This window comes from Crocodylus porosus, unplaced genomic scaffold (genome assembly GCF_001723895.1).
Source record: "Crocodylus porosus isolate Cpor-Errol unplaced genomic scaffold, CroPor_comp1, whole genome shotgun sequence".
Lineage (NCBI taxonomy): Eukaryota > Metazoa > Chordata > Crocodylia > Crocodylidae > Crocodylus > Crocodylus porosus.
The window spans coordinates 81,283,475-81,310,300 of record NW_017728886.1 but is presented as its reverse complement, the minus strand read 5'-3'; the positions used below and the strand labels follow the sequence as shown (position 1 = coordinate 81,310,300).

The 26,826-nt window shown below is 39.6% G+C and overlaps 1 protein-coding gene across 5 annotated transcripts in view; it reads right to left on the bottom strand.

Moving 5' to 3' along the window:
- Positions 1-26,826, bottom strand: part of FBXL2 (F-box and leucine rich repeat protein 2) — a 99,054-nt gene that overhangs the window by 37,290 nt on the left and 34,938 nt on the right. For 3 of the 5 annotated variants that reach the window (XR_002101636.1, XM_019537707.1, XM_019537725.1), the window contains exons 3-9: positions 12,853-12,907; positions 11,582-11,656; positions 6,753-6,847; positions 1,284-1,352; positions 1,106-1,201; positions 673-799; positions 398-472 (exon numbers count right to left, since the gene is read on the bottom strand). Coding sequence is in view for 4 of the 5 variants with exons in the window: in XM_019537707.1 (XP_019393252.1) it covers positions 398-472; positions 673-799; positions 1,106-1,201; positions 1,284-1,352; positions 6,753-6,847; positions 11,582-11,656; positions 12,853-12,907 (592 nt within the window). In the remaining variant the exon portion in view is untranslated. Of the gene's footprint in view, positions 1-397; positions 473-672; positions 800-1,105; positions 1,202-1,283; positions 1,353-4,546; positions 4,743-6,752; positions 6,848-11,581; positions 11,657-12,852; positions 12,908-26,826 lie in introns of those variants that run through there. The other 2 variants (XM_019537717.1, XM_019537733.1) reach the window with 2 other exon arrangements.

Below are 26,826 nucleotides of genomic sequence, written 5' to 3'. Positions count from 1 at the left end.
CCCAGAAGTGGACTGGAAGTGCTTCTGGTCCACTTCTGGGTCTGCTGCCGAGCACGCTGGGGACCCCCCCCACCACACTCCTGTGGGATGCTCCATCCTCCCCAGCATCTCAGCATTCACGAGCTGCCTGGTACCTTGAGGTATGTAGAAAAAACATTTAAAACTGTGTCCATGTGCTGAATCTTTCTGAATCTCTCCGGATCTATTTGGAGGGCTCCAATTTGATTCGAAGCGATTAAAAGGGTCTCCTGATTCAATTCGGATTCAGAGATTTGGTCACCATATCAAGCCGAATCTCTGCTGAATTGAATCAGGGACTGAAGCTTCACACAGCCCTAATATTTAGATCCAGTGTGCACAGAAGTAGAAAGTACTCTTTCAAACTTCATATACTTACTGTACATGATTGCAAATTCAAGATTAGAAGCTCGTGACAGTGACTCTGAATATGTTTCAGTGCTTCATCTTCTAACTGCGCAAGTGAAGAATAAAATAGGAAAGAAGGGAGAAATAAATTAAAAGCAAAGCATTGCTATCAGCATGCATATCTTGTAATATTCAAAACCAAAATGACTATAACACCAAAACAGCATTTTCTAAAGTCATGGAGGATTTCAAAATACCAGAACATACATGTTTTACGTCAGAAGGATCATCCAAGCAGTTATATACCTGTGTGCAACCTCTAAGAAATAGTGCTTTTAGTCCACTACACCCTTTCACCAGTGCTTCAATACCATCCTTCGTAATCTGATCACACCAGGAAAGATTCAAATGTTCCAGATTTCTGCAACCCTCACTGGGAGAATTAAAAAAAAATACATATAGTTAAATCCAACCTTAGAATAGTCATAACAGTGGGAAACCCAAATTAAATACACTGTTAGAAACTCATGATGGCAAGCTAACTGTGCCAGAACTTCACAGAAAAACCATGGGAAAAGACCACACACAAGAACCATGCATTATATCCTACAAATGCTCGATAGAGTGCATAGCTCAGACTGATATACATTATTAAGGTACAAGACACACTGAAAAAAATTATTGCATTAAATTGTGAATAGCTCCTTTAATACATAACACAAACAATGAATATCCTTACCTTAAACCTTTCAAAGAACTGTTTGTGATGGCTACACACGATGTCAGATCCAGATGTTTCAGCTTGGAACAGAATTTACTAAGGCTGTAACACGTGCTGCAAAACAGCAGACACACTAAAAATATCTTTGTCCACTTTTTTCAAATGGCATTATCATGTGAAAAAGCCTTTTACCTACCTGTCAGTAATTTTTGTACATCCATTTAGATTTAAGTGTTCTATGTTCCTACAGTTCTGTGCAAAGGTCCTAAAACAGTAAGGTAAATTTAGACAATTAACAAATTTTATATAGAGCAAATACCAATTCAGTCACTAGAGTGTGCTCTCATCTCCACCTTTTCCATCTAATATTCAGAAACAGCCATTTTTTTTAACATGTGGGCCACATGAATTATAAAGTGAATTTCAGACAACTCTGCCAGCAGATGATCCTGTCTTTTACTAATTTAAGTTTCTACCTCTGTCAATTTGCAAAAACTACACAGCTCATATTTTTCTCAAACTTTAAGGCACTGATTTACTTCTACCATACATCAGACCTACCGGCTTCATTAACACAAACCATCAATGAAAACAGAAATAAACAAATAATGATAATGTTTATTAATTACTATTACTGAACCCTTTATTGGGCCACAATTAGGAACCCATCCTTCCTAAGTCAAAGGGAATTGCAAGTGTCCAATACATTATAAAACTGGGTCCCAAAGTAACTACTAATGTAAATCCCTCATTCATGATCAACATCCACAACTGCGTATGCAGTTCTACCATCAGCTGGGTATAAACTGCAAAAATGACTGCTGTCATTATCCTGTTAAAAAATCTGTACATATTGTCATTCTGCTACCCAAAAAAAGAGAGGCTGCAGAGATGAAGAGAAAGTTAGCAGCTGCACTGCATTTCAGAACAAAGTTTTATGCTCATGTTTCCTCCAACTGTATGACTTTTACAGGCACAGTTGGAGGAAACACTCAAAAGCAGTTTTGTCTGGAATTCTGCCTTGGTTAACATATTCTACAATACACTCAGCTGGTAACAACTTCCTGGCTCTCCGGTACAGACTGAAAACAATGGGGGGAAAATAAAAGAAACAGCTAATATTTATATAGGCGATAGTTTCCACTTGACTCCTCCAAATGTCTATTCCAAAATTCATGTCCAGCCTTTACTGCAATGAAACCCACATTTGGGGAAAACAGCGCTTGTTAAATTGCTTGGAAAATTACTGCATTTGCCATCATCATGTTAACAGTGTCGTTTAACCTTGTGTTACTTCCAATTTACATCATTTACTTGTATGACTTCATGAATATTTTATATATCTTTCTAGCTAATTTATCTGTAATTTCATGTACCGTTCTGTAATGAGAATCAAAAACAGCTGAAAAAGCAATGTCAACACTGGCAACTTGTTCTAACAGAAAAAGACAAGAAAGGAGAAAGGCTGTAAAAGCCTATTTACTAAACAAACACCAAGTTGCTAAAGAATAAGAAACCAGCCTCATGATTTGAAAAGGATCAAACATACTTAAGTGGGCCCCAACTTCATTTAGGAACATCTGATGTCTTTACTCTAAACCTCACTGTTCATATTATAATGACAAGGATATAGATACATGGCTAAAGGACTTTGAGCAATTTATTCCAGACAGATGATAGTTTGACTGGAAGAGGAACAAAGAGAAAGAAAATAAAGGGATAAATACTTCTTGGAAATGTTTTATTAAACTTAAAATTTACACTGGTATTACAAATAGGAAAAAAAGTTTAAGATTCTCCATGAATGCATGTTAAACACTAATGTTAGCTGGCTTGATTTTTTAAAAATCTTTTTATCCTATAACAAACTTTTCTTTTAGTGATCATGACTTCCTCTTAAATGATGTTGCTTTGGTCCTTCATGGTCATTTTTCAATATTTAGTATTTTGACCCAACACATCTGAAAAGGAAATGTGGCTATGTTAGATACACTTGAACTTTAAAATGTTGATTTTTTGGCTGGTGGTTCACTTGTTTTGTTTTTCGTTTTTTGTTTTATAAAGGAAAATGAAACCATACTGGCAACAGTTTGGTGATTTTTAACCAATCAGGAAAAACTGCTTGAATTTCCATATGGTTCAATTATTTTAAAAGAATACAAATTTTCTAGTGAAAAAACATGACATCCTGTAAAACGGAAAATCTGCAAGATCCTAGATTCTACTGACCCAAAGAATGCCACAGTGAATGGTAAGAAAAATCAAATCAAAGTATGTGTATACATCTATATATAAATTATGTCCAAAATACTATTTAAAAAAAACATTGCAAAGTCAGGCACCCATAAATTGGTTAATTTCAGAATTATGGCAGCCTGTGCAACCTTATATCAGACACTTTGGCATGTACATTATGATGTAAGTTTTAATTACACAAATACAGACTATATTTACTATAGGACCCCCTTGGCTCATATAGTAAATGGGTAGTTATTCAGTGTTCTCATTATTCTCCACATTTAAAGTATAGTCTGGGACTTACTTAATTCACACCACATACAAACCATTAATTTCCATGTTGGCCTTTTCACAGTGCTCACCATAACATCGGACTATTCCACAATTACTAATAAATGTGTCTGCAAAACATCATTGTGAAATTAGATGGTGTTGTTATCCTTATTTTAGAGCTAGGGAACTCACACTTAGCTATTAAGGTCAAATGTATTGTGTTCACCCAATTTAGCCCAATCTGCAATACCCAAGGCCTTATTTTCCAAACTATAAAGTGCTATAAAAATGCTAAGTATAATTACAATCTATTTTAGTGCTCAGAAGTCTGTTAAGCTAACCCCAGTTGTCTCACATTCAAATCCCAGAAAGTGAAGAATTCAATTAATGGTCCATTATGAAAATGTAACTAAATCTACAAAAAGACACAAAACTGCAATCCTCAACCCCTTTAGACCCCACCTCTCTGTGTCCCTTCTGCTTCCATCCATTTTCCATCAATATTCTCCGCTCCTATATTCGCTCCCCAATAGTCCAAGTTTGTGCCATCTGTCCTTTTAGAGTTTGTACTTGCTCCCCCACTGTTTCATATCTCAAATTTCTTGATCTTATCTTACACCTAGTCCCATCCCCTTCCATTCCTCCCTTATGCTCCAATCCCAACCAACCCAGCCCCAACTAAACATGGCTCCTGCCTCTCTACTCTTCTATCCACAAGCCCTACATCTATCCAAAAACCTTCTTTTTCTGCCTTTTTCCTATTTATTCCTCTTCCTCCTCCCTCAGCTTTTCTCTCTTTGCCCCTTTTCTAACCCACCCTTTCCAGTCTCCCATATCCACCCTTTTCATCCACCCAAGCCTACTCAACCATCTCCAACTTCATTGTCCTTCTGCTCTTGCTCCTGAAATCTCTTCTTCTTCCTTCTCCATCAGTTTTTGTTTTTTCACCTTTCTCCATTAAATTGTGCTATGTCCTTCCACTCCTGCCTGGGCACATCAGAAGGAGCACTTAGAACAAAGTTCCTCTGTCTGCCACCAAAGTGGCTCCCAGCAGCCAAGAGGTAAGTGCAAATAAAGGCCCCTCCTCCGCTCCAGCATCCCCAGGAAACAGAATGTGGAGTGTAGTCCAGCTGCTGCATAATACCTGTGATAGGATACACCACACTCAGGCGCAGAAAGATTCTCTAGAGGATTTAACTGCTAGTCTCTAACAAATCTCTACTGACTATATATGAACTGAACTTTTCTTTCAAAAGTTCATTTATAACTTGGCCTAATTTGAGCAAATTTTCATATCTATAATGCAGCGGTGACACCTTCATCTCAGATTCAACTCCCTGCTACCAAAAGCATGGAGAAGCTGGAGCTTCCTCAATAAAACAAACACATTATTTTTTCCAGAGGTGACTGAAATCATTTTACCTGAAGTTTCAATAACCATTTCAGTCCAAAGCAGATATTCAGCATGGGAAGTTTCAGCCTAAATGGTCAAAGTTTGGCAAAATTATATGCAGCTAAATACAGGGGATTTTTGATTGGAAGTGTGACCCAACCTCACATATGAAGAGCCATCAGTACCCATTCTGCCAATGTTAGGAGGAAATTCCTGAAAAGAGATTACTGGATAGAGTCCAAAGAACTCTCTCAGCAGCAGTAGTCATGAATCAAAATGATTAGGGAGCTTCTACATGAAACACTGACTGAGCAGTAGCCCGATACAACTGCAGTAGTATCGTATGGTAAAAACAGTGATGCAATGCTACTGCACAGTAGTACTAGGCTACTGCACAGTAGCATCACAAAAAAGGCATTCGCTGTTGCTACCACACAGTAACTTGGGTTGCTGCGCATTTTTTAGTACTTGTTTATACTAGTATAAACCCTAGCTTTATACAAGTACTAAATGAATGCACAGTAATCATTGTGCAGTAGCGTCTTGTGTAGACATGGTCTTAGGGTAGAATTTTTTTTCCTTTTGCACATCTAAGTGGCATTTTTCTAGCCATCTATTTGGCTATTTTTGATCACTGCTTTATGCTGTGGACGTGTTAGCCTGAATGTGTTAATTATGGGTACATGGGTACATATGTAGCTGCGTTTCTGTGCAAGTTCCAGTAAAAATTATGCTGGGGGTAGCAGATTTTAGCTCCAGTTGCTGATCAAGGAACTTGCCTGGGAAGTGGGAGGCCCCACTTGCCCAAAGGGGTTCTGAACCTGCATCTCTCTAGCTTCCCAGCACAGTGCCTTAACCATCACAGTTCAGTCATTAATCACGATCTGGTGCTCCTTTGGTGGTTGAGCCATTGCTCCTTGCATTTAATAGTCATTGGATAAAATGGATGGAAAGCAGTAAAGTCAGGAAGTTTCTGCCCCATTGGGAACAAGGGTCCAGGTTAGAAACCAGGGCCTTCTCCCTGCCCTGGTCACTATTCAAACACATTGAATATTTACATCAGAAAGTTATTTTGTAAACATGCCAATTAGCTTGTCTAGAAAAATGTTATACTTTCAATCATTAAAAATATTTTAAAAAGCAACAGTAAAACAATAACAAGAGAATGAAATAGACACCTGTCTTACAAAGGACACTTTTCTAATTTTTTAATTCCTTTTAAGAAAGGAATTTTAAGAAAATTTAATTTTAAGGAAATAATCTCACTAAGTCATTACTAGTTATGTTTCTTGCTTGCTCTCTTGGTGGCTACTTGGGGTGCACTGACAGAGAATTTTTGGACCAATACCAATGGCTGATTTTTAACGAGCCATATCAGCTGATCCAATATGCAGCCAGGTACCATGGAGAGCAGCATCTGGCCAGTAAGTTTGTTGTGGTGAAAGGGGAGTGGAGAGGGAAGGAGCGTGGTGGGGGCCTCAATCTTTTGCTGGGCTGTGTTCCTGACCACCTGTGTGTTGCTCTGCAGCTGTGCATGTACAGGGCATTTATCAGTGGCATTATCAGCCACATCAGCAAAAAAAGCCAATTGTTGATACTGTCAATTTTCCTTATACTGGTGCCGATCTGATATGGGATCGCTGTATCAGTGCACCTCTAGTGGCTACATATGTGCAGATATTATGAGACTAACCGAATCCTGCTTTTAGAAAAAAGATATATGCAAAAATGTTTTGATGAACTTTCCAAGTTTTTACTTACTTCAAGGACGAGTCTCCAACGCCAAGGCAGCCTCTCAAGCTGAGTTGTCTGAGGAACCCACCACACCTTTTGGATATATTTTCTACCACACGACCCTTAAATTAGATATTAAGAAAGCTTTAATATATTTATTTTGACACATCTAATATTCTAAACAAATACAAAATTTGAGTGTTGAGCCCTGATCCCAGTCATTCCAGTCCAGAACAAAAATTTCTAACTCTACTGAGAAATACACTTGCTTACTAAAGATGTGGATCCAATTCCCATTGAATTAAATGAACACACTCCTACTAAAGTCTATGGGATATTGGACTGAACCTTTTAGCAACATTAGAAAAAAGAAAACTACTGTTTATGGCTTAGCCTTACTGTCCCAGCAAAAAACTTAACGATAAAAGACTGCTGAAATAAAGTCATATATATTTGGGCCCCAATCTTGCAAACATGGATGTACATTTGATGCCCCATTGAGTTCTCAGCTATCTAACAGTAGAACCAGACCTTACAGTTAGACATAAATTTAAGCCAAATTCTCCCACTCTTCCCACATTAGCCCCTGGACATACATATATTGTATACAGCACTCTGCATTTCAAAACTTGCAGGCATTAGCTCCAGGACACTATTTATTTATGTCTAACTACTGAATGGCATAATGCTTTTAACATGCAAACTAAAAATAGCATTATTCTTAAAATGCCCTTTAAAGTGAATTATGATACTATAAAACATCCCTTTTTCCTGCTCTGAATTTTCTGTGGGGAAAATAAACAACAAATTAAAACAAAAAACAGAAGTTTATATATCATTGACCATGATATCAGTTAAACATACACTAATTTTAAAAAGGCAATTGAAACCTTAATGTACTACAGAAACAAAATAATTACAACATTGATCATTTAATTTAAAAGACTGAATACTTAAGTGCATAAGAAAAGCAAAAATTAAAAAAAACAGGTAATACTTTTAAAATTACAGATCATATAACAAAAATTTTGTTTCTTCACTGTGTTGAATGCTTTCAATTGTTCTGAAGTGAAAGAAACAAATATACAATTCCACAAATATACAAGTTCTTTGTAATTCACTACTTGCAGAAACAGCTCACATTATGTGTCTACATTTTGTTCTATTAGGATGCTTCAGTTCTTGCTCCTCAGTAACAGACTGTTTACATTACTTATGAATGAATTAGAGCAATGAAACATTAACCAAACTAAAACTGATAATGTTTCCTGAGGTGATAGGAGTTTTTAAAGCTGGCTCAGCTCTGATTTATCAGCACTGCTTCTAAGAAAAGTACTTCTAGAAATTTCTAAAAAAAAGAAATCACCACAATAAACTAACTATAATATATCTTCAACATAAATGAAAAAAAAAGCCCTAAATGCCAAATAAAGTCCATATTTGTTAAATACATATATGTATATAATGGGCAGCATTAACCTACAGTGACACGGATGAAGTAAAGTTATAGGCTTCTAACTAAAAATAGTTTCAGGATGAAAGTTACACTGCATCAGTCATTGTCTCCCTATTGAGAATATCTTCCAAACCAAAGGGAAGCTTGACGTACCATATGTCTTTTTAAAAATAAGATTACACTTTCAATTAGTGGCCAATAATTGGCATAGATTATGGATCTATAAATTCAATAGTCACATGACTTCTAAACATGGTTAGCCATCTTTAACATTCTACGGGTCAAACTTTCAAAACAAGCTTTAAAGACTCACCTGAAATTGTACCTATGAATATTCATCTGTACATGTAAAAAAAAGTTTGCCTGCATAAATCTGTCATTCATGATAGATGCCAATACAAAAACACTTAGACAAACGATCAGTCTTAAAGAATTAATTTAGGCTCCTTTGAAAGAGTCTGTTGCTCACTTAAAGGCAATCTGCAAAATATATTTAAAAACATATAGGCGCTTCCAGCATTAAGTATTGAGTGCTTTGAAAGCAGGAGGTGTATGTCAGAAAATAAGTACTGTAACTTAAATTTGTCTTTTTCTTGGCACTGTTTACGAAACTTGCAAAATACAAGTGCTTGTCCATTGTCAACTCATATTCAGTACCTCACCTTGTCATACATGGGAACCTCTGAAACGTTCTGCTTACATTTAAGGCAGTCCATTTTTCCAGATGCAGTACACAAGATCAATTTTTATTCATTAATTGTATTCTCTACCAAATGAGTGTTTAATATGAAGATTTCAATAAACAATGGTTCTTCACTTTTATCATCAGACAAGCACCATTTGATGTTGCATATGATGTCACTACTATGACATAATGGGAAGTAACAGTGAGTAAAAAATAATGAATAAACAAGACTGCAATTTGTGGCTCTTTAAAAACAATAATTCAAAATAATGCTCTTCCGAGTTGGAAAGATATCCAGTGAGCTCTTTTCTTTCTTATCGTTATGCCTGTGTGAATGTCTGTATTTAAGGGGTCATTAGAATTATTTTGGTAAGGTTTTGTAAAGTGCTTAGAGCCTTAGATACATGCTGTAAATAAATAAATAAAAAGATAAGTTGAAATTTCTTATGTGCTCAAACTCAGCATATTGACCCAAACAACTTTTCTGGATCTAAGTAATAAAAGGATCACCTACACTAAAAAATAAACCATATCATGATACTGGGTTATTAGATTTTAGTGTGATGACACAATAGGAACTCAGTAGGGCCTTCTACGTTACCCCCAGTAGGGTCACATAGAAAAGATCCCAACTTCATCTTAGCCACATTCCCAAGCCATTCTACATATCTCAAAGGATCTGCATTACAACAACAGCAACATGTGAAAACAATGATTATTTTGAAAGGCACAGTTCTAAAGTAATTATTAGGCAAACAAGGCTCTTTGGGTAAATCTGATATCTTTTATTAGACCAACTCAAATAGTTGGAAAAAATCTTCTTTGCAAGCTTTTGGGTACAATTACCCTTAATGGTATTGAAAGCTTGCAAAAAATTTTTTTCCAACTATCTGAGTTGATCTAATAAAAGATACCAGATTTACCCAAATAACTTTGCCTATGTCCTTAGACCAACATGGCTATAACCTACAGCCCTGAAAGCGATTATTAGTAATCCTCAAATGAGAAATGGAAGTGTTGTCAACATGTGTATGGGCAAATGAATAAGAAATGCCATTAATGACTGCCAACCTGTACTAATATACTTAAAAGCTAGCAGACTATCGAATCTGGTCCCTCATGTCAATACAATCCTCATTTATCACTAATATCTAATGTTGACTTTTTAAAGCACAAATCAGTAGCTTCCAATTTAAATAACCGTGTAGTACTGAAAGAATTCCTAGACAACGAATTCCTAGACTTTTAAAGTTTTGAACAATGTTTAACAAAATGTACCCATTAATCATCATATGGGTTAGGGACAGAAATTACACATGAACTGGCATAAGTGATCAGAAGGCAGTTCAAATCTGTATCACAACAGAAGTTCAGTGCACATAAACTGCTTTCAAAATGGCTGAAACCAGTTTAAGATAAACCTGGATGAAAGTAGTATCAGACTTAACTGATTTAGATTAAATTGGTTTATTGAACTTCTGTCCCAGATCCCCTCCAGATTCAAGTTAACTCACAGTCCCCCAGCATCCCAGGATGCCTTGGCCCAAGCTGTCTGCTCCTGCCAAGCACGGTGGCATGCTCTAGCACCCCCCGCAGCTTCTAGCCTGGGCCACTGCAGGCTTATGGCTGCATTTCTGGAATCAAAAGTGAATGTCTGTTCACTTGCTTATCTGTGCATCTCAGACTAACCTGCAAAGATATAATCAATTCAGCCTTGGGCTTTTTGACTGTCTGTACTTAGCTATGTAATCTTTTCACATAGGATGAAAACTTAAACCTTGAAACAGGGAATCCAAAGGAGAAAGACACTACTTCCTTCTGGATTCCTAGCATCAGATTCACTAAATATACCTTACAGATTCAGGTAAGGCAAGGTAAAGTTATGCTTCCTAGCTTCTGAGTTTCTCCCTCAAAAAATTTTTTTTTTAAGACACACGTTGTTTATTCATTGGTATACTGGTCACTTATAACAAAGTCATGTTTCATGTCAAATACAATACTGCTCTAGTCCTCTTCTTATATATGGATAAAGATTTCATAGACATCTCCCTGATTTTCAGATTCTGCCAAGATTCAAATCTATGATATGGATTGGGAATCAACTGCTGACAAAAGTCATAATGAACTACAGGGCCGTGTGTATTCCAGCCCATATCAGCAATAATAAAAGTTATTTACCAGTTGAGCAGCCTATAAGAACTGAAGTTGTCATTTAAACTCCCAGTTCGTAGTTAATGGATGTCTATCCTACTTTCAACATAATATGGTACTCACAGAAAGATGCCTGAGACTGCACAGGGATAAAATTCAATTTAAAACTTAAAATAAAACCTTTCACACCCTAGAAGGAATTCTCAGAGTCTTAGAATTAAAGAGCCTCAGAGGGACAGTTTCGTTCTCTATAAATACCTTTTCTGTGAACAGAAATCTTAAGTGTTCTATGCTGTCAGTCCCATACCTTTTTTGTAAATACCATATGTGCTTGAAATACTTCAAAATAAATTATCTGACATTTGGCTGAAGATCAAAACTCAGATACAAAACATAAAAAATTGAGTCAAATACAGTTTTTGCTTTTTCTATTCACTCCTTCAGAGCATTAACTTATTGTATTTTAAAATTAAGATGTGTATGTTATAAAAAAGATTAACAGAATAGTTAAAATAATTTGTTTACCTTTAAGAAGAATGTTGGAAGGGTAAACATACTACTAACCTCTATATCTGTCTGAAAGTTAAAAAGGTCTATTCTTTGCCAGTTACTTCCATCTAGAGCCAAGACATTCCATGCCTAAAAAACATATACATGTTTAATAAACCTTCTCAATCTAGATACATAAATAACCTTTCCCCCCACCCCATCAACATTATCAGTGCACTGAACTCTCAGTATTTTTATGAAATTAAAATGACTAGTAATTAGAAGTAGGTAGTTAAAGCAAATTTTGTGGGATAATCTTTTGAACCCTAGGATTATGTGTGTTCAGATTTTAAGGATCATATTCTGGCTTAGATGTGCACACATATGCTGATTTACATTCGAGTCATAAATATACTGTATTATACAAGAATATGAGCCTCAATTTTAGTAAATTCACATTATTTTGGTTAGAGCTGAGTACTTTAACATGTGGCAGCTGCTGGGGAAAGAACAAAAAAAGCATGATGGGGGAGCCTCAATATTATTTTCAGCAGCACTCTACTTTTAGCTGAGGGAATAACAGAACCTGGTGCTAATTTGCGAAATCTAATGAAATAACAGGCTGGGTTTGCAAAGATGAGGAGTAAAATGGTTACAGTTAACATTTCATCTTTCTCTGAAAAAAGATGTAAAATTAAAAATTCTGCTTTTGCAAACAACACATAAAGGAAGTTCAGTAATATAATTCAGCATATGAATACTGTTGTATATATTTGTACATTTTTCATGTAAAAATAAAACATTTTTCAATCAGGCAAAATTAAGACTAGTTGAACATAAATATGTATTGACATGCTTTTTCTATTGTCCTCTTTTGTGTCCCCTTTACTCTACTACTACTAGTAGATCTCAATACCTTCATTATGTGGCACACAAATGATGCATACACTCCTCAAATACACGTTGCACATTAACAAAAGCTACAAGGAATTTTAAGCAAAAAAAAAAAAAATCTGAAAAATGTTGTAATACAGCCACAAGCTTTAAAAACAAGTGCCATTATGCCAAAAAAGGCTTAATCCTTTCTGCAGAAACACAGCATGTACTGTGACATTTCCTGTCCCGTCCCCTTCCCTTCCCTCCCATTTTAAATACTTTAGTGATTAATTTCGCGTCTCTGAAGGCAGGATTGGGTCCATAGTTTCTGATCCATTGTTCATTAAAGTCAACAGAAATATTCCTTTAATGATCTCTAAGGCCCTCATCTGCCGCCTACTTTTTTACTGATAATTAATTAAATAGTTCTTTTCAATGCACAAATGTCTAAACTAAAGTGAATACTGTACCTTGGAAACTTGTGCACATCGGCATAAAGTAACTATATCCAAGAAGGAAAATATTCTAGGAAGAAAAGAAAAAGTATTGCATTATATGTTGATGTTTTATTACTAATCCAGTCCAATATATAGGTTCACTGTTTTATAATCATATGAAAATAATTCAAAGTACGTAAGACATTAAATTTAACTTAACTATACTAGAAATTTGTTGTGTAGCCTGATAATATAACTACATATTGACTAAACAGACCCATTTCTGTGGTTGGATCCCTTGATGTCATAGCTCCAGTATAGCAAAACCAGTGTAGTTCTGCTAGCCTGGATGGATGCAGAGGGCTGAATTTTGGCTTTTTCGTACAGTGTTAGATAAATGAATTCCAAGCAAGTACCACCAGCAGTCAATTTCAAAATGATTTTCAGCATGAGAAAGTAGTTCATATATATTTAATTATGTAATAACCTGTTAATAAGTACCACCAAAAATACAGACAAAAAACCAGAATTCTGAGTTTAGAGAACAATAATTAGGATACTTATACTCTTTATGATTAGCCACAACTCAAGAATCTAAACACTACTATAAGGAAAAGTCTAGATTTCTAATTGATTACAGACATTGCTTCTAAATACTATACAACTTTTTTTTTTTTTTTAAACTCTACAGGAAATAAAGTGACACAGACATTCAGTATTTGGCATTACTGATCTAATCATGATACCAGTCCTCTAAGCCTGCCTACCAAAACTATTGAATTCTGCACGCATTTTCCAAATATAAGCTGGCTTGAGGCAGAGGTGTGTTCTCAGGGGAGGAAAGGATCTTAGTTTAAGCTTAAAATGCAGATTCCAATCCAGAAGTATTTTTAGTATATATTTTATGCTCTACTTTATACCATACTTACTAGTGCCTCTCGGTATAATAGAGAGATGTCACTGTAAATCAGTGATAAATTAGCTTACCAAAAAAAAAAAATCAACATTTGTGGATAATCAGCAACGTAACTATCTTAAAACATACCTTTATGCTAAAATGATATTGAGGAGCAAATAAAGCTGATGAAGGGATGTTAATTTTTCATATCTAAATTTTTGAGCAACACTCTCTAGGCATCTTAGTGTGCATCTACACAAGATGCTAACTGCACAGGGCAAAAACTGTGCTAATACACTACTGCACAGTAGTATTAGGCGCAGGTAGCATCACTAAAGCCATGGACCAGCACTACTGCACAGTAGCACCAGTAACTGTGCATTGATTTAGTACTTGTTTATACAAGTACTAAACTTCATGTGCCATCACTACAGCACATTAATGAACGTGCAGATGCACCCTTAGAAGCCTAACTATAGGTGTCTAAATCCATATTTAGGCATCAAAATAAGAGACCAGATTTTCATTTATGCTGAGCACCAACAGTAAGCATGGAAGTGAACAAGCGCTAACTCCTCTGAAAATCACGCCTCTTAAATTGCCAACTTCAGACAACCCAATCTCAAATTGCTCATCTTTCCTGATAGTCTATTACCACATATAAGCATTTTGGCTTAAATCTTATTTCTTTTTATGTGCTTATATGGCAGTTACTAGCACTTATGTAGTTTGCAATTCAGCTCTGCACTCACCTGTCCATGTCCACTAAGCAAGCAACAGTAGGACTGCACCACGAAATAGGATCGCCAGCTAACTTCCAAAGTTTTAGGCTCAGCAACAGTGCAGTCTGGAGCAAGGTGCCCTCTTACCCTAGTGGTTAGGGCAGGAGCTGAACATCTATGTTCTAGGCCTCCTTTATCCAGTGGGGATTGGAACCTGCATTTCTTGTGTCGTAGAAAATTTTTCTAAGCAGCAGGCCACAGTCCAAGCTTTATACAGACCCCTCTACAGCACTCTTTTTGAAGTTGGCCCTGGACGAGGGAGACATATAGGACCAAGAGAAAGAAACTAAGCCAGTATATGGCTCAGTGCACCATGGCTGAGTATATGGCTCAGTGTGACACATACTGCCTAGAAGGGCCCTGCTCCCAGTGGGACAGGAACTTTTCCATTGCTCTTATGAACACTAAATATAAGCAGCAGTGGATCCAGCTTCAAGAGAACAGGTGTAGAGAGGACAGGCTTAGCCCATAACCTAATGGTTGGAGCAGTCTGTTAGAAAATTCACATTTATTTTTGGGTAATAGGTACCTAGAATTCAGGTCTCCTACTCTGAAGGCAAATGCCCTACCTGCGGGACTAAGCGGCTAAAACACAGAAGGACTCCTCCTTTTCCTCCATCGTACTTCTGAAAGTATGTGTGCAGGGCAATTTTATTCCACCAGATCAAACAGAATTCCAAACTGCATGTTAAATGCCAAAAACTGCAATTATGCAGCTACATATATGTTATCTAGGCACACAAAAACACACAATTTCAAATTAAATCCACTGACCATGTAACCTCCACAGAAGAATGCATGTCTTTATAACACGTACACCGCATGTTATAATGTAAGCATTTTTACATTTATTTCGTTATTTTAACATCTACTCAAAAAGTTTTTTCAATAAGAAAATAAAACTTTCTAATATAATTAAATACATTCAGGTCTTCAAATAAACATCATATTAAAACCAGAAATTCTTTTAATAGAAATACTGATTGAGGATCCAAATGAACCTCTTTCCAATCCTATCAATTTTCCCCCCAAATGACCAAAAAAATGAGCCTTGCAATACGACAGGAAAGAATTCCTCAGTTTTGTATCTCCTGTACTAACACCATTTGAATCAAGTTGGAAGGTTCTGTCAGATTTACAGATGGTGATATACAAAGCAGTTATCCAAATTATTTCAGTAAATTTGACTTCACAGTTTTCATGAACGAAAGGCTGTGACATACTATTTGAGGACAGATCAGTCCTAAAAAGAGCGGAAGACCAGTATTTGAAAGTTCATATTCATAATATACTTTACTATAAAAAAGAGAGAGAGAGAGAAAAGAAATGATACAGGGATCTAGGAAGATGAGAAAAGAGTATCTGAACCCCATTACTTGGCATTTTTTTAGCTATTGGTTCTGATGTTCTACTGTTTGTGTCAGAATATATGACCTTATTCTTTTGCATATAATATATCCAATCCTGGGTAAGCTTTTTGAGAGAATTATTCTGGCACATGTCCATGAGGGGCCAGCAGGGGAGATTATGCTTAGGGGCAACCAACATGGGTTCACTAGAGGCAGATCCTGTCAGACCAACCTGGTGGCCTTCTATGACCAGGTCACCAAATCCTTAGATGCAGGGGTAGCAGTGGACATAGTCTTTCTGAACTTTCGGAAGCCTTCGACACTGTCTCTCACCCCGTTCTCATTAGAAAACTGGGGGACTGTGATGTCAACACCCACATAGTCAAATGGGTCGCCAACTGGCTGGAGGGCCGCACCCAGAGAGCGGCAGTGGATGGGTCATTTTCAACCTGGAGGGATGTGGGCAGTGGGGTTCTACAGGGCTCGGTCGTCGGACCCACACTGTTCAACATCTTCATCAGCGAGTTGGACGAGGGGGTAACAGCACCCTATTCAAATTTGCTGAGGATACCAAGATGTGGGGGGATGTGGGCATGCTAGAAGGGAGGAATAGGCTGCAATCAGACTTAGACAGGTTACAGGGTGGGCAGGTGAGAATAGGATGGGATTCAACACCGACAAGTGCAAGGTGATGGTGCAAGGTGCAAGGGAAGGAACAATCGGCACCATACCTACAGGCTGGGGAACTCCCTTCTTGGTGCAGAGGCAGAAAAGGATCTTGGAGTCATCACTGATGCCAAGATGAACATGGGCCAGCAGCAAACTGGCCAAGTTTGGAGACAATACCAAGTTTGGAGATCAATTATGGGGAAGTGTGGTCACTCTAGACAATAGGCTGGGGATTCAGGCCGACCTGGACAGGCTTGCAAGTTGGGCAGATCAAAACCTGATGACATTCAACATAAAGAAATGCAAGGTCCTTCACCTCAGGAGAAAGAACCCACATCATACCTATAGGCTCAGCAGTGCTAATCAAAAGAGACTTGGGGGTCATGACTGACCACAAGATGAATGTGAAACACCAATGTGATGCTGCAGCCAGCAAAGCAAATAAAATCCTAGCTTGCATCTACCGATGCATCTCAAGCAAGACCCAAGATGTCATCCTCCTGCTATATTCGACCTTGATGAGGCTGCAGCTGGAGTACTGCATCCAGTTCTGGGCTCCACACTAGAAAGCATGTGGAGAAGCTTGAGAGAGTCTAGAAGAGAGCCACACGCTTGATCAGAGGTCAACAGAGCAGGCCTTATGAGGAAAGGCTGAGAGGCACAGGACTCTTCAGTTTGGAGAAGCGTAGGCTCAGGGGGGACTTGGTGGCAGCGTATAAGTACATCAGGGGTATGCATCAGGACCTGGGAGAATGTCTGTTTACCAGGGCACCCCAAGTGAAGACAAGGTCCAAACTGTTAGAAGACTGTTTGAGAGTGAATATAAGGAAAAACTTCTTTACTGCCCAAGTCTCGAGAGTCTGGAATAGACCCCCCAGAAGTAGTGCAACATTCAAGAAGCATTTGAATGATTATCATGCTGGGGTCATCTGACCCCAGCTGACTTCCTGCCCTTTGGACAGGGGGCTGGACCCAATGATCTCACAAGGCCCCTTCCAGCCCTAATGTCTACAAAATCTTTAAAAATCAATTATGTAGTTATTTGCCTTCAATGTTACTGACTCAGGTAAAAGCCAATCAACATAAACTTGGTTCCACTCTTTCTGGTCTACAGAAAAGCTATTGGAACTGATCCAAATTCCAATGAAGCCAATGGCATAGTCCTCAAACACACAAGGCTTCAGACCTTTATGAAGTGACTAATATCTGTTCTGAAAAGGAAATCTCCCATCCATTTGTCACTGTGGAATGCATGCCAAATAGGCAATTCTACTACTGCCTCTTAATTTGAGAATATGGCAAACCAATATTAGGAAACACTGCAAATTTTCAACAAGCGTGGTCAGAGTCCAGAGTGTTAAATGGAAGCCACAGTTTCTTCCTCAGCTGACATCAGTCAACCATGGCAGAAGCTGCACAAACTTGCCTATGCCAAATGTATATCCCTGCTCTCATTTCCTTCTTCACTATATCCTGATCTTCTCATTTGTCTTTGAAATCTCTCATCTCAAGTTTAAAGTAATTTTAATGACTCGGGTACTTCAGAGAACTTTCTAGTTCCAACACACTGAATAGTCTTTCCCGTAGTCTTTCAATCCCTTTATCAAAATCCACATTTTTCCATGAAACCTCTCAAATGCTATCCCTTCACCAATATTGCCTACTGATGCCCTCTTGCACCAACACTGTATATTTCGAGACTTGTCCAATTTCAATTTAATCTCTTCAGAATTAAGGGAGTTATCTTTTATGCATTTGGAAAACACTGTTCTTTTACAATGCTCCACACATAATAATTTAGCAGCTTGGAGGTATTAAACTTTCCTTGGACAACTCCTTACTAAGAACCAGCCAGGGAGAAGAAGAAAAGGGCTATCAGGTCTGAAAACTCAAAATAACAAGAGAAAAGTGATTATTGAGAAGTATAAAGTACCTCTCACATGCTGGTTCTCAAGTTAGGGATTCTCACCAGCACAGCCTATGAGTACGCAAAGGCTGCACTTACACGAGACACTGATTACGCAGTAGCTCGTTACTACTGTGCAGTTGCATCACGTGGCACAAACTGTGATGCAACGCTGCTGCACAGTAGTAATGAGCTACTGCACAGTCAGCATCACCAAGAAGCTGTGTGGGGACACTCACTGCACAATAATGCTGATTACTGCACAGTCATTTTGTACTTGTGTGTGCAAGTACTAAATGACTGAGCAGTAAGAACTGCGTAGTCAGCATCTTGTGTAGATGTGGCCAAAAAATACCAAATAGGACAACTAATGGCCCTACAATGCATCAACACTCCATAATCACAGCTACATAGATGGACATTAAGCCATCTAGCAGCAGGATTCATTTCCACTTAGTATTTGACATGGATTAACACAAAGAAACTGAAAATAAGATCCATATATTTAGGTTTGAAGGCCACCCAACCTGATCTCCCATATGGTACAGACTCCTGAATTTTACCTGGCCCTGTGCTGAACCTAACAACATATTTGATTGAGACAGATCTTCCAGAAAGGCATCCAGTTTTGATCTGAGGACATCAAGGGCTTGCACAATTAATGTGACTGAATAAACTGTGGAGCAATTTGCAATTTGCAAACTACTTCAGGGCATAGCATCTACATGTGTGCCCAGGAAAGCAGCAAACTGAGCTAGGGAAGAATAGACTAGGGCTGCTCCTGCCCTGCTCTGCCCCCTGCAGCAGCCAGGGGGACCTCCAGGCTCCAGCCACAGCTGCCCCAGCATAGCAGGAGTTACAGGGATCAGGCCCGGGCTCTCGCTGGTGGCATCAGTGTGGCCCAGGCTCGGGGGGGGGTCAGGCTCAGGCAGATGTTGGGTGGCAGAGGAGCTGGCTGGGCTGAGTGCCATTTATGCCCAGGTCAGCATCTACACATATTGCTGCTAATTAAATAACTCTGCAGTAAAATAGTACTTGCATTTACAAGCACCACTCTGCTGCAGTTAGTTTCCTACAACCCAATAGGACCACACGTGAAGACACGAGATGTTTACTACGGAGCTAATTAGTCTACTCTGCAGTAAACTTCTTGTGTAGACACACCCCAAAAGACAGATAATCCATCACTTCCCTTTGTAGTTTGTCCCAATGATAAATCCCCTTTCACTATTAAAAATACGTTCCTTATTTCTAATCTGAATGTCTAATTTAATATTCCAGCTATTAGTTAGCATGCAGCTCTGCTAAATTAAAGAGCCCTTCAAAGCCAGTATTTTCTTCATCCATAAAACACACAAACTGAGTCATGCCTCAATCTTCTTTTTGATAAATTCACAATTCGATTCAGATACCAAGTCTCTCTCTGGCATTTTCCTTAGCTGTGGAATCATATTTTATAGCTCTTCTTTGCTTGTTTTTCATTTTAAAAATGTATGTACCAGAAGAGTATGGAATATTCCTCTGTCCAGAAGTAATAAATTGCCTGCTGTTGCTACCATGGATCATAACTGGCTTCATCTGCAACATGGTATCACAGTACAAATTCAGGAGATGCTTGTAAACTTTGACCCATAACTAATTTTCTACCACTGCTTTCTAGAATACAGTCCTTCATTCATAGGAAAGGCCTTCATTCCATAGTCCTAGATGTGTCACTGCACATTTGGCTATATTATTGAGCATTTGGTTTGAATGTACCTAATGTATTGAGAAATCTATGTTGCACTACTGCCATGTCCTCATAGTTAAGTAGTGCTTCACCAGGCTTTGTGCCCTTTACAACTTTTATCAATACTGATTTTGTGTTTATTTCCTGATCGCCATTGAAAACGTTGAACAGAATCAGGCCTAATACATAGACATTCTAGTGGAACCCCTCTCAAAATATGCCCACTTGATATGAATAAGGAAGGACTGATGACTACTTATTTTGCTTATCCCCTGATGTTTTTCAGAAGACACTCTGGACATGTCTACACAGTGCCCTATGGTGACGCTGTTTCTGCACCATGCTTTAGTACAAGGGTTGTCAACCAGGAGTACGTGTACACCTAGGGATATTTAGAAAGGTATTTGGGGATAGGCAGGAGCAGGCGAGGACAGAGTGTGCCCTGGGGCTCCATGGCAGCATCTCCCCTACTACATTCGCCTCTTACCTGGGGGAGTGGTACGCCAGGCACCACTGCCCCACATGGCATACTGCCATCCCCACTCCCCACCCCAGCTTGCTCTTCTGAATGGCTGCTGGGCCACCGCATGGGTCTCAATGGCACGAGGGGTTAGTGCGTTTATATGCCCACTCCCAGGAGCAGGGCTGGGGGGGAAGAAGCAGGGGGTCGCACATGGCAGCTGCCGCTGCCATCACCCCATGCCACCTTCCCATAGCCAGTTGCACATGCGGCTCCATGGGCTGCTGACTTGCAGCAGCAGTGCGGGGCAGTAATTGGCAGTAGTGCTCGTCGTGTGCAAGCAGCACCCCATCCAGCTGCCACCACCACAAGGAGTACACTTGCTAAAAAAAGGTTGAAAACCCGTGCTTTAGTACTTCCAAAAGGATTCCACAGCTAAGGCAATGTGTAGACACACACAATGTGTCTTCTGAAAAAGGAAGTACCAAATGTAAGTACTAAAGCACGGCACAGTAACACCTGTACTGTGCTAAACACATGCCACACAGTTATTTTTAGCAGCTACTTTGCCATAGCAGTCCACTATAATGGGGGATTTTGCCACTACAGCGAAGTAGCTGCTTGTCACATGTAGACACCTCTGAACACTATAGTGCCATAGCACATTCCTATGGTGACGTAGCATCAGGCATTGAAACGCCCACTGTAAACAAAATAAATTGCAATTGGTTTGAATCCAGTCTAGTAAGATACATAGGTGTTCCATTCTCCTTATATCCAAATACTTCTATGCTGCTGAAGTTAGCTCTAATTCATAAAGTTTTAGGGCAAGTCCTGTGGCAATTCTTTCCACATTTATACCCATTTTTTGTGTCTTGACAAAACTGCATCCTTCCTCAGCTGTTTTTGTCATACAAGTATAATCTCTGCATTACTGATAGCTGAAATGAGAACTCATAATTGTACGCAAGAGAACACTCCCCCACATGAGCAACTGAATTGTAGTAAAAACTAACTTTTAGAACGGGTAGGAAAAAACCAGGAGATAGAAGGTAAAAAGTGTTGACGGTATTACAGATCGATACAGAATTAAAGCTTAAAAAAACAGGATATGGAAAAATATAATTAAGATAAACACTATACTGAAGGTTAGGGATTTTTCCATAATTAACCTTTATACCAAAAACAACCGATTGCAGAAATGTACTGTTAGAAAGCACCTAATTATTAATAGTTGGCAAAAGAGTTATTTCCAAAATCTATTCAGTCTCCAGCCCTACCAGAATGAGAAGGTTAAATGGATGATGTACTGTGTTCTACAGATCTTCCCTCCATAGGTTGAAGGTTTGACAGACACCTTTCTTTCAAAATCTCTGAAGTCATTAGCAGTGTTAGTTTTTTTTCTAAAAAGTTTGTCAACTGGTGAATTTCCTTTTGGATCTGGTGCATTTAACTTCTGAACCACCTTGTCAGTTAAGATATTATGCAACTGAGACACCAAGTCCAATGTTTTTTAGCCCCCTCTTTAAGCACTAGATAAGGTGTTCCAAGAAGGTTTATTCACTGTTAGCTGTTAGTCACTGTAACAGTGCGATTCATTTGTCTTCATCGAGATGATTTAATTTTTTCCATAGGTCCATTGCCCAACGCAAAAGACATGAGTTTTATTTTTAAGAAATTCCACATTTCCCTCCCAGTTAGGAGGAAGGGCACTACTGAGCTTGCAGAGGTTTGTGCACTAATATAATCCCTTTGGCTCACCGCTTTTGTGGCACTATACTTGCTCCAGGCCTCTCCTGACTGTGCAGTGCAACACAACACATACACACATCTCTTGGTGAAGCTGTCTGCAGCACAGCCCTTGGAAGACAATGCTCTGCAAGTTCTGCCACTGCCTCAGCTTCAGGAGAGGTGCCAACTGTCCACTTCACCCCAACCATGGCCTTTTCAAATTACAGAAGCCTTAACTATATTCAGCTGACCTCTGAATACTTGCGCACAAATTTAACCACTCCCATGTTCTTGTCTGGAGTCCTTGCTGAGCTGGTAGATAAGGTCAGAGTACTAATGACATAACAACAGGTACTTATACTGAATGCCAAGAGGTGTTGCAAGGAGGATTCAAGCTGTGTTTTTGTGGATGATGGAACAAGAACAGATTCAAGTAAAGTTGCCAATGTGATTTAGCTTGGAAAATCAGCCAAATGATCACCACAGTCAACTCAAATTTGGCAGTATAGAACAGTTTGAAATTAAGTTCCAGGCAGAGTGGGAAGAATTTGAACTTGTTCACAGCATCAAGATTTGCCTCTTCCTATCATGCACCTTTTATGAGGAAGAAGGTAGCGATGACAGAGATTGATCTGGTCTCAGAAAAGAACATATATAATTCTAAAGGGTGACTTTCATTTGTTGCATTCTGAGAAAGAATGGCCTGCTACATATGGACTTGCAGAACTCTCAGGTGTTTCACGTGTTCCTTTTTTCATTTGCCACACCTTTACAGCATTTTATTATGACTGTTCTTTACAAGGCATTTTGCTACACAAGAGCATTAGTTGTGTGAAGTGGTTTGCCAAAGCAGCATCAAGAAAAATTTCTTACTTTATAAATCATGGTACGGCTAGCAGCTAGCATCCATAAGCATTAACTTTCAAGGTCTGGATGATTAATGTCAAGGCTGTCTATTTAATTAATAGGTTATGATTCTTGCTAACCAAGTGACTGATACTGACTCATGGAACTCCATCTAGACTTTGACCAATTCGTTTTGACCAGTGTCCACAAATAAATGTTTGCATACATCACTTTACATCACATTCTGTTTAGAAAGTTTTACATACATTACATTACTTACTGATATAAAGAACTTATTTTGCATATCAACAGATCATTGCTGGTATTATACCAATGTTAGCTGAATCTAATGACTAGCTTAGGCTAAATGAAGAGCACTGCAGAACTATGGGTTGTAGTTAGACACTTAGGTTAAGTACAAATGTTGAGAATATAAAATACGGACTAACGCATAACTACCACTGTAACAGGGTTCTCATTGAGACCCTGCTGTTAAGGGAAAGGGGGCAGCTGGAAATAATTTCACCATGGGGCAGGCCCCGGCCCTAAGGAGCCAATGGTGGCTAAACCCCCAAGGATAAAAAGGAGATGAAGAAAAAGAAAGGAGCCTTCGGGCACCACAGATAAAGAGAGAGAGAGGGGCTGTGAGGAAGACCCTCCTGAGAGAAGGATCTGGGAAGAGGGACCCTGGTGTAGGATCAGAGGGATCTCAGAACCCAGACCTTGCCGTATCTTACCTTGAGTCCACTGGAACGCCAGTGAGCGTAGGGAGAAGCAGAGCCATGCCGCGGGCTGGAGCCGCAGCCAGCATTAAGGATCGGGGACGCTACGTTGAACCGGAGTGGCAGCAGGAGGGATGACCCCCGCCCAGACCCCTGAAGAGTCCAGGTAACTCCAGGACCCCAAGGGAAAAGGGATGCCGAGGGCTGAGAAAGCAAGCCCCGATCGCGGGAGAGCCGTGGAGCCTGCACACTGAAGCCGCACAGCAAAAGATGACAAGCAGCGTTTGTAACAAGATGCTAATTAGTCAATTAGTGGCGGGAACAGAACAAAAGGAAACTTTTCTTTTTTTTTCCTTTACTTTCTTCCAATTACAGGGAGCGGGCGAGGACTCAGGCCAGACTGAGAAGCCCAGAGACTACCTTCGCAGGGCAGGGGACACAGAAGGGACCCTGTGAACACTGATCCTTCAACGTCGCCACAAGCAAGTAGGCACACTACCTCACTTACTGTCCTAAGTAAGGGGCCGGAGATCCTCTGCTGAGCACAGAGGGTGACCCAGTGGAGACCAAGGATTAACCTTTCAGACTGCGATTACCCCCTCCCCCCCCCAAGAGGGGAATTCCCTGTTAAACCTGCAAACCACTGAATAAAAGCAGAAAGGAGAAAACCAAGTTATTTCAGCGTGGTACTTCCTGCAGGTGCTTCCTCTCGTAACAATCACTTCCTCCCAATTTTATTTCTTTAAGCTCCAAGTCGTGGCAGGAAGGAAACACAAAAACAGAGGGGGTACTCCACGGACACGCTGACAACCATGGACATGCTGACAACCACCCTCAGTCCCTTTTTGATCAAGTTTTCCCAAGTTTCCACAAAACCATGAAAAAAAAACTATAGTGAAATCTGAAACCAGAGAGAAATCAAATACTCCCTTTACACTTTCAAATGAGTACTTGTTTACTCTGTTTACTCTTGTTATATCATTCTTATAATAGATGCGTGTAAAAAGAAGGAATATTTTTTTTAGTGAAAAATGAAAGCCATCTTCTTGTAGGGCACTGTAGATTTTACATTGTTTATGCTAATTAGGCATCTAATAAAACTCCTGTTGCAAAAACAATTATTCTTGAACTACTAAGGCCACCTGGTGCCTTTCTAATATACCCAAAAAATTGGCCTGCCATTAACAGTTGTGATGTAGTGTAACTTCCTCTCAGCAAGACAAATCTGGCAACAACCCAGCGAACAGAGGAGTCTGAATGTGAGTTTGTAGGAAGTTTCTCCAAGCTGCGTTTTAGCACTTCTTCAGAGTAGATTTGCTGAGCACCAGCAAGTAAAGGAGGAAGGAGGAATTTCTAGAAGGTACGAGAAGGATCAGTTGGACAGGTAGGAAATATCACTGCTCCAAGACCATTATGCCTCCAAGACTGTTACCACAAAAGAGCAGCTATCAGTTGATAAGTGCAGTTGGCAGAAAACATAGGGAAGAGGTAAGCAGCCCCAAAACATTGGAAAAAAAGGTTGTGGATTACCTAAAGAAGCTGAATGTTTTCTAGTTGGCTGGACTGGATGGAATGCAACCAAGAGTACCGAAAAAAATTTGGCTGTAGTAATTGCAGAACCATTAGCTACTCTCTTTGGCCATATCTATAGAAGTGGTGGACTGCACAGTTGTTACTACGCAGTCATTTAGTACTTGCATAACCAAGTACTAAATGACTGCACAGTAATCAGTGTTACTGTGTGGTAGCATCCCCGCATTTTCTTTTCCTAGACACTATTGCACAGTAGCGTAACATCACGGTTAGTGCCCACCAACACTACTGTGCAGTAGTGTCTCATGGAGCTGCACCCTTTGGCAACTTGTGGAGGGTAAGGTCCCCGCATGATTGGAAAAGGGCAAATACAGCACCTACATTTGAAGGAAGAGAAGAGAATTCAGGGAATGACAGTCCAATCAGCCTGACCTCTACAGAAAGATTATAGAGCATGTTCTCACCGATCTGTTTTGAAGCAGCTAGAGGAGAACAAGGTGATAGGAAGAGCCAGTACAGATTCACCAAAAGCAAGTCATGCCTGACCAACCTGACTGCTTTTCAAGCCCAGAAATGGACTCTGCTTATAGCAGGGGTGGGCAAAATGCAGCCTGGGGCCTGTTAGGCCAGTCTAACCAGCTTGCAGGGCCCCTAAAAAATTTAGAAAATTAATACTTATCTGCCCCGTGCTGCCTGTCATGTGGCCATTGATGGCTTGCCAAAACTCAGTAAGCAGCCCTCTGCCCAAAATATATAATTGCCCGCCCCTGGCTTATAGTGTGGGGAAGGGGATGGGAAAGAGATCAGCAGATGTGATATACTTTGACTTTAGCAAGGTTTTTGACACTTTTTCCTGACATTATCATTATATCAAGCTAAAGCAACACAGTCCTACCTCCAAGCAGCAACAGAACAAATGCCATGTGGGCCACACAAGCAGGGGCCCACATGCTCATGGGCCACACCAGAGTAAGCTAGACCCCCCTCCCCCAGGCTGCAGGCTGTATGCCTCCTGTTCACCACAGCACTGAGGACCTAATACAACCCCCTATCCCTCTCTGCCACTGCATTACAAACCTGCACATCCCTACTCCCACCCACTGCACTGTGAGCGCCCCCAGTACTTCCCTCCACTCCTACTCTGCAAGCCCTCCTCCCTTCTGCTGCACTACATAACCATACTGCTTTTTCCCGCTCACTGCTGTACTGCACATGCATGTCCTCCTCATGCTGCATCACACCACCCCCACATTCATCCTCTGCTCTCCCACCCATGCTGTGATGCACTGTCCCATTTCCTGGAGCAGAGATAAGCAGCAACAACTGGGAGAGAAAGGGGAGCCCAGAGCTCTTTCCTGCCATGGCAGGGGGTCGGACTAGAT